General features: G+C 51.0%; 1 protein-coding gene across 2 annotated transcripts; it reads left to right on the top strand.

The window, feature by feature from the left end:
• Positions 1-353: 353 nt before the first annotated feature.
• On the top strand, positions 354-7,154 carry SNCB (synuclein beta). Of its 2 annotated transcripts, XM_069077493.1 has the most exons (6): positions 358-783; positions 1,845-1,976; positions 4,148-4,189; positions 4,416-4,534; positions 5,597-5,686; positions 6,462-7,154. In XM_069077493.1, the coding sequence occupies exons 2-6, from the start codon at positions 1,856-1,858 to the stop codon at positions 6,492-6,494; spliced, it is 405 nt and encodes a 134-aa protein (XP_068933594.1). In that variant the 5' UTR covers positions 358-783; positions 1,845-1,855; the 3' UTR covers positions 6,495-7,154. The 2 variants fall into 2 exon arrangements, with proteins under 2 accessions (XP_068933593.1, XP_068933594.1); XM_069077492.1 differs by lacking the exon at positions 6,462-7,154 and having other exon boundaries at positions 354-783; positions 5,597-5,749.
• The last annotated feature ends 3,050 nt before the right edge of the window (positions 7,155-10,204 follow it).

Genomic DNA, 10,204 nt, shown 5'->3' with positions numbered 1-10,204 from the left:
GCTTTACTTTTAAGTGGTAAGGTATGGCTTTAAATGCTGATTTTATAGCTTTGCTGCCTGTATGACCTTGGGCAAATCCTTTAACCTTTGTGGGACTCAGTTTCCTCCTTCTGAAGAATAAAGAAGTTGGACTGGCTTTTCTTTAAGACCCCTTCCAGTTTCCAGGTCTACGATCCCATTTTTTCCTCTCGCCTCCCTTCCAGCTCTAATAATCAAGGAGATGCTCGTATTTTGACTCTGAAGTAGGAGCACAGGCCCTCTGACCTGGCCCCGCCCTGGGCAGGCTGTCACGAAGAAGGAGCAGAGCCACGCCCCGCCCCTCTCACCACCCCTTCCCCTCCCCTCTCCGAAGCAGGGCTTGCTCGGGCCGCCAGGGGGGAGCCGAGAGCTCATAGCTGCAGCAGCGGCCGAAAGAGGAGCTGGGACCTGAGAGCAGACACTGGGGAGGAAGAATCGGGAGACAAACAGAACCAGGGAGAGCGCACGGAAGGCCGGGGACAAGCTGTCACCTCCGAATCGGGCCGCGCTACGCTCCATGGCTCAGCCCTCCTGCCAGTCCAGAGAGATCTGAGCGCCCCCTACACCCCCGCCCCGGCTCCGGTCCTTCCGGCAGAGACATCGCCGCCCCTCCATCCACCAACCACCGCCGCATCCCTCCCTCTCTCTCTCCATCCATCCATCCATCCATCCATCCATCCATCCATCCATCCATCCATCCATCCATCCATCCACCCATCCATCCCCAGCCGACCATCCATCCCCAGCCCGGTCGGCCGGGCCCAGGTGAGGCAGCCGTGCGCCCGGAGAAGGGCTAGAGAAAAAGCTGAGGGACGAGTTGGGGCGGGGGAAGCGTTTGCCAGGGCTGCTGGGGAGCTGGAGAAGGTTGGGGGTGAAAAGGTGCCCTGGGGCTTGGGAGGAGAGAGAACACCCGGCGGTGGGGCCGGGGGGTGGGGGGAGGGGAAGGGGGAGAGAGTCTGTTGTAAAAGGAAGGGATTTGGGGATAGAGGAGGACTGGGGCTGCCGGGGAGGGGGGGGATGGGGGGGGGGGGGGTGGCGGTGGCTGGGTCGATGGGTGGGCGGGGGGGGCGGGGGGGGGGGGGGGGGGGGGGGGGAAGAGAAGCATAGGTCACCCTGGGCCTGGGGGAAGGCGAGACACAGGGCTCCAGGCAGCAGGTTGGAATGAGGACAAGATATCTCGGGGTGCAAGGGAATTGGGGGTGAGGGGAAGGTATTGGAGAAGACAGGGCCTGGGGTCTGGAGATGGAAGAAGGGGCGCAGGCCCCACAGATCTGGGGGCGGGATTGAGCTCTCTAGGGGAGGTGGAGAGGAGGGACCATAGAGTACAGGGGCTTTGGAGAAAAGTGGGAAACAGGGGAAGCTTGAAAGTCATCTCGGTAGAAGTAAAGCCTGCAGCCCCCAACCTCGTTTTTCTTCTCTGATTTTCTAACCCCCCACTTCATGGCATGGGTGCGTGTGTGCCTGCGCGTGTGACTTCGTGTGTCTCTATGTGACTGAGCATGCGTCAGTACACATCTGTGGGTCAATGTGTGTGGCCCCCCAGTTGGCGGGGTGGCTGTAACTCTACTAAAGCCCCCATAAAGGAGTCCTCAGCCCCTCCCAATTTCCTGGGCTTCAAGGACACTGAGACTTTGGCCCACTGTTAATGGGAAGGGATAGGGGCCTCCCCAGGAAACTGGATTGAAGAAAGTAGGGTCCTCAGAGGGGAGGCATTGTGAAGGGAGGCAAAGGGGAAAGGGAATGGCTTCCCCTCCTCCACTTTTGGGATTCCCCCCCAGGATACCTCACTCTGGGGTCAACAGGTCATCTTTGTCCTGCCCTCACAGATTCCAACAAGATGGACATGTTCATGAAGGGCCTGTCCATGGCCAAGGAGGGCGTGGTAGCTGCTGCAGAGAAGACCAAACAGGGTGTGACAGAGGCTGCAGAAAAGACCAAGGAGGGTGTCCTCTATGTTGGTGAGTGCAGCCCCTTTGCACCCAGGCAGACCTGATATGACCTAGGCAGACTAGCCAGGCTTTACCCAAGAGACCATCTCAATAGAGCAGCAGGGGTTGGAGTATGAAAGTCATAGGTGAAGGATGGGTCAGTGAGAGGGGTCAAGATGGAGTGAGATGAACAAGACTCAACTGGTTAACATTAGAGATCAGAACAATGAGTCAACAGAAGGAATCACTATGGGAGGGATCAGGGTTCAGGTGTTGGAGCAGAGAGAGTGTTAGAAGCAGTCAACAGTGGTGTGGAATCGTGGAATGGGCTCTGGGCATGGAGACAGAAGAACTTAGCTGTGTGCCTTTAAATCACATTCTAGGATTTTCAGCAATTGTCTCTGAGCTTCATTTTCCTTATCTTTAAAATAGGAGTAATAATATGTGTGTTACCTACCTCACAGAGGTGTTGTAGGGAAGTATTTTGTACACCTTTTAGAAATGTGCCTCATCATTATTATGATGGGTTACTAGCAGTAGTCGAGGTTTCAGTCAGTATGTATTTTTGTCTCCCCCATCTCCTGGTCACTTCTCCATCTATCCCTTTGCTCTGCTCTCTGGTTGCTGAGGATCTTCCCATTTCATCTCATCATCATGTTCCTTAGTCAGCGTGATATTGGTACCAGATCTAAGACTCTGAAAAAGGCCAGTTGGATCTCCAGATTTAAGAGAAACTAAGAGGAATCCCTAATGGGAAGGAGGGGAACAATGGAAAGAGTGTCTATCACTCAAGAGAATGAGGGTCTGGGAAGCTGGGACTTAGAGGGGCTAGGTTTGAAGCTTCACTCTTCCATTTTGTAGCTGTGTGACCTTGAGCAAGTCATTTTCCTTCTCTGCACCTCATTTTCTTATTTGTAAAATGAAGGGATTGTATTAGATAATCTTTAAGATCCCTTATAAGTCTAATTCAGCGAATCTAAAGTGCTGCTCTCAGAGTCTAGCACAGTGCCTAGCACATAACAGACACTTCATAAATGCTTGTTGATTCATGCCTGGGTGAGCAATGTTCTTGCTATCATTCCTCTTCCAGCCCTTAAGCTAAAACCTAAAACCTCCCTTTTTGTCTCTGAAGATACAGAATCTTTTCCTGCTTGGTACCTAACTCCCCCCTTGTTGTCTAGTGAAAACTGCTATCTTTCATAATTCTCTGTCAAACTGGGGAACAGCTCACATATTTCTTGTGTATTCATCTTTTTCTCAGGCCCTCTTCAAAGGCTGGTTTTCTGGCCTCTGTACAGTTTACATTACCTTGTCTTTGTCTTGTTCCTGCCTGCCCTTATCTCTTTCTAATTCTCTTTGAAGTACTCTCTGCCCATCTCTCTTGAGTTAAGGACCCCTTTCCCCCATAGTCTGGACCATGATATTCCTTTGATAAGATCTCCTTTTCAAGAGCTATGATATATGTGTTCTTATTAACAAAACCCCCCTTAAAACTCCAAAATACTTAATACACTAATTAGTGATACCCAGAATCTCAGATCCTATTCACTTGTGGGAGGGGAAATTTTGTCATAGGACAGAATCAGTGAGTGAAATGGGGGTCCATGGGAGTTGTTGGTGGCTAGAGAGACCTTCTCTGTCTCAGAGCCACCAGAGACAGCAGCAGGGAGAACAAGGACCAAATTGGCCTTATCAAGGGCTGTGGCTGCCTGTGCCTAGTCCATCTAGTTGCTCTTACCTGAAGAAAGGACCACCTGGATTTCCTTGCCATCCAGGGCAAGAACCCCAGACTCTCTTCTTCTCTTCTCTCCTCTCCTCTCCTGTCCTCTCCTCTCTTGTCCTCCCCTCTCCTGTCCTCTCCTCTCTCTCTCTCTCTGACACACACACCTGCAGGGGAGGACTCCCTGTGACTTGGGGTAGATTTGGGGGCCAGATTGGTCTGGTGGATAGGGGACAAGGTTAGTTATTATTTGAATTTTCCATTGCCTTCCCCTAATCATAAGATGAGATAAAGACCTCAGAAATCAAATAGTTCAAGCCCTTTATGGTACAAAGGGAAAAAAAAAATGAGACCAGAGAAAAGAAATGACTCTAAGGGACTGCACTTGAACTCAGGTTTTCTGACTCTAGGGCCAGTATGCTCTTTTCAATCCATTGTACTAGGAGGCACTCTCTGACCCCAGACTTTTCTCTTTCTCCAGGAAACAAGACCCGGGAGGGGGTGGTACAAGGCGTCACATCAGGTACCAGCCCCCTCCCCCTTTTTCCTACCCTTGCCCTAGTTGGTGCCCAGAGAAGCCTGGGGTGCTAGCCTCTAGACTAGCACGATATCCCAGGTCACTGAACATTAGGTCCTGCGGGAGGGGGGAGTCCTAGGTCCGCTGTCTGAGTGGGAGAGGGGAGGGACCTGCGCTCCCGACCCTGGCCACGGCTGGGCGATGCACTGATCCCCTTGCGGCCACCTTCCAGTGGCCGAGAAGACCAAGGAGCAAGCGTCCCAGCTAGGAGGCGCAGTGTTCTCTGGGGCTGGCAACATAGCGGCTGCCACGGGCCTGGTGAAGAAAGAGGAGTTCCCCACCGACCTGAAGGTGAGCGCCCCCTGCAGGTGGGACTAGGATCTGCGAGGGGTTTGGGAGAACCCGACCCCAACCAGGCCCACCCCGCCCTACCCCACTTCAGACATAGCCTGAAAGCATCTAGTGGCCTTCGGGTTTGCATGAGAGCACGTCTGTACTGTTGCATGTTTGTATACAAGCATTAATCTCCATATCAGTGTGGCTTCTGTTTGTATGCCTATGTTTGCAGAGATCTGACTTTAGGTGAGTTGAGTCAAGGTCTGATCTCTGCTAAAAGGGTACAGGTCACATGTAATTGGAGAAAATATTATTCACCAGTCTGATGCATGTGCTGCATGTATTCGTGGTCCTTGGGTCCCCCTCTGTGCATTCCACAGGTGTCCCCTTGGGTGTATATAGGTACCCTTAAAAGCACATGAGCAAGCCACATGTGCCTACCATTGAGCTATGTCCATAAAATTTGTCACCTAGGTATATAAAGCATAGGTATGCTTGCCATACTGTGACTACATACATGCCTGTATGCCACAGGTATTAACCTTGTCCAGTCAGGATGCATTATGTACCCCCATGATATCTGTGGACTCGTCTGTGCATCTTCATGCACTTGAACCACATATGTGCCCTGTGGGGAAGCAATGGTCAGCAGACCCACTTTTGTTTGTTGGTATTTGCCTGGGTCTGGGTGGCAGCTGGGAGGGGGGAGGGGGTAGAGTCTTGGATCTCACCATTCAGCCGCTGCCTCCCAGCTTATCCCAGAATAGCAGCAGCTGAAGGAACCAGGCCACAGGGGGGTGGGTGGGGGGAGCAGTGCAAAGCAGGGGGCTCATGGCAGGGCAGATGAAGGGACAGTCTCTAGGAGGAGATGCCCCCAACCCCCCAGCCGTCCCTTTTCTCCCCCTTGTGGGTTTGGGTTTGGAGAGAGTTGTACAAGGGAAGAAATGAGAGAAATACCCAGTCTGGTCCTTGTTTTTCCTATGTTTCCTAGCCTCTTTCTTGGATCAGTTTGTCTGTCTTGAGAGGGTAGTGAGGAGTGAGTACCCTCCCTCAGTGCTTCCCTGTTTTTTCTTCTAGCCAGAAGAAGTGGGCCAGGAGGTTGGGGAAGAGCCAATGGCTGAGCCACTTCTGGACACCGAAGGAGAGAGTTATGAAGAGCCCCCCCAGGTAAGCTCAGCCCTGGAAGTAGGCACTAAAGTCAATCCAGGAGAATAACAAGAATTTGGACTGTCAGGGCCAGACCTCCCAGCCTCAGAACTCCCTCTCTTTCCCTATCCTTGGAAGCCCAGGCTAAAGAGGAGAATGGAGTTCCTGGCGGAACTGAGGCCTCCAGAGCTTTCTCCTCTTCCAGGAAAGGACATGGGGGATGTGGAACCTTGCTGACCCCAATTTGTACCCCAGCTTTCTGCTTATGGGGAGGGATCATAGAATCACAGAAAGTCAGACCTGGATGGGGTTGAAGAACACAGAACACAGTATGCTAGAAGGAAAAGGGACTTTAGATGTCATCTAGCCCAGGGGTTCCTAACCTTTTTAAGTTCATGAACTTAAAAAAAACCTGATAATTGTTTATCAGTATACTTGTTTTCCTTTGTGATCCTAAATATTTTATTCTATGCATTTAAAAACATTATTCTGAGAAGGGATTTCCGGGCTTCTGCCAAAGACAGAAAAAGTTAAGAACCCCTGATCTAGTTTGAGCTCCTTCTTTTACAGAAGAGAATATTGAAAACACTAGAAGGGCTTGGCCACAATTGACAAAAGTGTCAGTGCTAAGACTAAAACTCAGCTTTCTTGACTCCCCTATGGGAAGGAAGGCTTCCTGGGGAGAGAAGTTCTGAATAGGGGGCAAAGGATGGGGATCTTCCAGTGCTATGGCTCTGGGTCTAAAATGTATTTTGGTTCCTTTCCATGTCTTTCCCCACCCCAACTTCCCCCACAGGAGGAGTACCAGGAATATGAACCAGAAGCATAATGGGACAGGCTCCAGCCCTCCCACCAGCAGCACAATAACCGGCCCCCTAACCCCCAGAGCCAGGGCTAACCCCTACTTCCATTCCCCTCAACATAAGATCTTCCTGACCCAAGCTCCTCTCCCCTTCCCAGAAGTCTGTGTTTGGTGTCTGTCCCTCCCTCCCTCCTGGGAGCAGTGGGCAGGGTGGAGAGCCTGGGAGCCTCCTAGTTCTCCTCCCCCAGCCACCCCCTCTCCCAGGGTGGGATACAGCATGGCCCACATGTTTTTAAACAAAGTTAGGCAAAATCAATCCTGGCCTAGGCTAAGACTGAGGTATTTTCTGCCTGGCTGGGGGCTCCCTGGGTGAGCCTGCGTCCCCTATACTTCCTCCCTACAATTGAGCCTCTGGGGCTCCTAGACGCCCTCCAGAACCTAAGAACTTGTGTTTTTAACCCAAAGCAGGAGCCAGGCCATGTATTTCCATCCCCTACCTCCAGTTCCTCTGTCCCTTGCCCTCCCTTTGAAAATTTCACTGGAGTCACCCCTAACCTGACCCGGCCCGGGCGGTGTGTGTTGTGACTGTGGCATGGAGACATCCTTCCCCTCCTGTGTGTGTGTCATGGGGCTGCCCCCCATCCTGGGACTCCCCAATGTGTCCATGAATAAAGCCAATTGTCTGTATCCACCCCTGTCCTGGCCTCAGCCCCTTCCAGAACACCGGCAGCCCCTCTCTGGTCAAATCCGGGTTCTTGGCTTCTGACCTGTGTCCCTGGATATAACTCTGTGACCTGATCTTGGTCCTGGTCCTAATCCCTGGTCCTTGTTTGGGACTCTTGTTTCTGGCCTGGTAAGCTGTTCCTGGTCTCAGTCCATGTTCCTTGAACTCTGGATACATATGCCACTCCTCTGAAGACCTAAGACAGGACTTTGGGTGACTTCCTTTCTACACTCAGACTGAGGTTTCTTTTGCCTCTCTACTTCTCCTCCCCACCCCATCCCAGCAATGGAATCCTTTTCTCCCGTGGCTCAGGAACCCCTTACTCCTGGCTTTGTCTTCTCGATTTTTTGAGACTCCCTGCCAATCCCTGCTACCTCAACGGGCCCTAAATCTTGTCTTCCCAGGATTAGCTCCTGTGATTCCTGGGGTCCTAGATATGTGCTTCAATTTTCACTATGTTCTGGTCAGAGCAAGGTTTTAGGGGATCGAGACTCTCCTGCCCTCCTCTCCCCTCAGGCATCAGGCAAATGACCTATTTTTCTATGTAGTAGGCCCCCCCAAAAGCTGGATTGGAGGGATCATGGTAGGCATCATACTGAGTTGCTAGAGGGGGTTTGGTGGAGAGGCATGCGCTGTTCTAAGATTCCAGATGCCACCTGCTGGTGAGCAGAGCTTAGGGCCTGCTGGGAACCGCAGCTGGGCGGCGGGGAACCCACACCGCCCTTACCCTTCTCTTCAGGAGATCTCAGAGCCATTATCCAACCGTCTGGGTCCAAGGCCCTACACCTCCCTCCCCCGCCTCCGCTGTTCGGGTCTGATAAATCTGGAGAGGCTGAGATCGACGAAAAAGATGAGGCAGCCCTTCTGGGGGGGCTACGGGAGGCTGGGGAGTGGGAGTGACGCTGGAGGGAGCCTGCTGCATTGGAGGCGCAAACAGACGCAGAGTGCACCTCCGCCTCCGGTATACACAGACACCCTCCTCCCCCCATATTCACACAGACACACAACACCCCTCACATTCCTGCACGAGCACGCCATACCCCTCCACACACACTCACAAACTCCCCTCCGCAAAAAAAACACTGTATGCTTCCGCCCCCACTGCACAACAGATTTGCTCCCCGCCTCTATTCACATACAGACCCCCACACAATACAATTCGTGCATGACTACTTCGCACGTTCCCCGTCCCCACTTCAACTCCCCCAACACACACAGACGGACATTCACACATGACACATCCCCTGACCCCACGCGCCCCAATTCACAAGCAGAGAAACAAGAGCCACCCCCTCCATGCACATACAAGCACCCATTCCTCGGAAACACGCGAAAGTAGACCCAGGTAGACCCAGACATGCGGCTCACTGATACAGACATACAAACGCACACCCCGCCCCCACACTCATGCTCTGTCCAAAGATGCTGTGAAACCCCGCCCTGCTCGGATGTAGTTGTCTTGGTAACCGAGGCAGGCGGGAGCGGGTGTCCCTCCACCTTCTCTGAAGCTCCCGCGGTCTCTCACACTCTCTCTCTCTCTCTCTCTCTCTCTCTCTCTCTCTTTCTCTCTCTCTCTCTCTTTCTCTCTCTCTCTTAATGATGCCAACGAATACCCGACTGGACTTGGGTTCTGAGCTGAGCTGTTCCCAGATTAAAAAAGAACGGGGAAAGGGAACAAAGGGGTGGAGCAGACACCTCATCCTTTGAGAGCACACCCGACGGTCACCTGGCACTCACAGTGGAAGAAGGAAGTGTCTCCATAGAGTATCCTTTTGGCTAGAAGCCTCACACTGCCGGCGGAGAATTGGATGCTTACAGGAGCTTTAAGCCCAATATTCACGAGAGTGGACTAAGATCTCTGGCTTAGCCAAGAGGGATAAGGGCAGAATTTCAGGTACTTCCCGGCATACCCATTCCAAAGGTGAAGTGCCTCCGTGTCCGAGGGCCTTTCTTATGGAAGTTCAGGATCTGACTCCAACAACACCTAAACAATGAAGAAGGAAGTCTCAGAAGGGTAGCAACTTTCCCAATGTCACACATAACTTCTGGAGGGTAGAGATTGTTTTCGTTTTTGTCTTTGAATGCTCACCTTCTAGCACAATGCCTGACATAGAGTAGGTGTCTAATAAATGTTTGTTAATGGATTGATTGATCTGGAGATCTAACTTGGTCTCCTGACTTCTATTACTCATTTTACTATAACACAATGCACTATTCCCTTGCCTAATGCACCTATTAGCCTTATGATTGCTACCTTCAGGTAGGAATAAATATTTATATAGTGCATATTATGTGACTAGAAACTCTGGGTTATCTGGTCTATGAGTTATTTGTTCATTTAAAAAAATAACAGTTCACACTTGTAAAGTATTTTACTGATATCAAAGTACCTTCATCACACCAACATTCAAATACTATAAGTATTATTATTATCATTCCATTTTACAAAGTGGAAACCAAGTCTCATAGATATCAATTCATTTGCCCAAGCTCACACAGCTACTTAAGCTAAGACTTGAACCCACATCTCTAGGTATATAGGATTTGAAGTTGGAAGGGAAAGTTTTATCCCTACTGAAACTCAAAACTCCCCAGCTCAAGTGATTTGCTAGCCTCAGCCTCCCCAGTAGCAGAGATTATAGGCATTCAGTCAACCAGCCACTCCTGTTTATTTGCTAGATTTCTCACCAATGTTTCCCTTCCTAACTATGAACCCCCAAGATTCTGTCCTAGTCCTCTTCTCTCTTTGTACCCTTTCTCTCGGTGATATCATCCACTCTCCATAGGCTCAATTATCATCACTAATCAGAGGACTCCCAGATTTATAGATCCAGACTCAGTCTCTCTCATGAGTTTCAGTATCACATCATGAGCTAGACTCTCCAAACTGGGTGTCTCATAGGAGTCTCGAACTCAACATATCCAAAACAGAATTTATTTTCCTTTCCTCAAAACCCAACATCCTTGTTAAATTCCTTGTTTCTTTCCAGTCACCTAAGTTCACAACCTCCTT

The sequence above is a fragment of the Petaurus breviceps genome, unplaced genomic scaffold (genome assembly GCF_028583685.1).
Source record: "Petaurus breviceps papuanus isolate PSGF00001 unplaced genomic scaffold, PetGlider_PUasm1.0 90994, whole genome shotgun sequence".
NCBI lineage: Eukaryota > Metazoa > Chordata > Mammalia > Diprotodontia > Petauridae > Petaurus > Petaurus breviceps.
The sequence above is the reverse complement of the archived record's forward strand: the minus strand, read 5'-3'. Positions and strand labels throughout refer to the sequence as shown.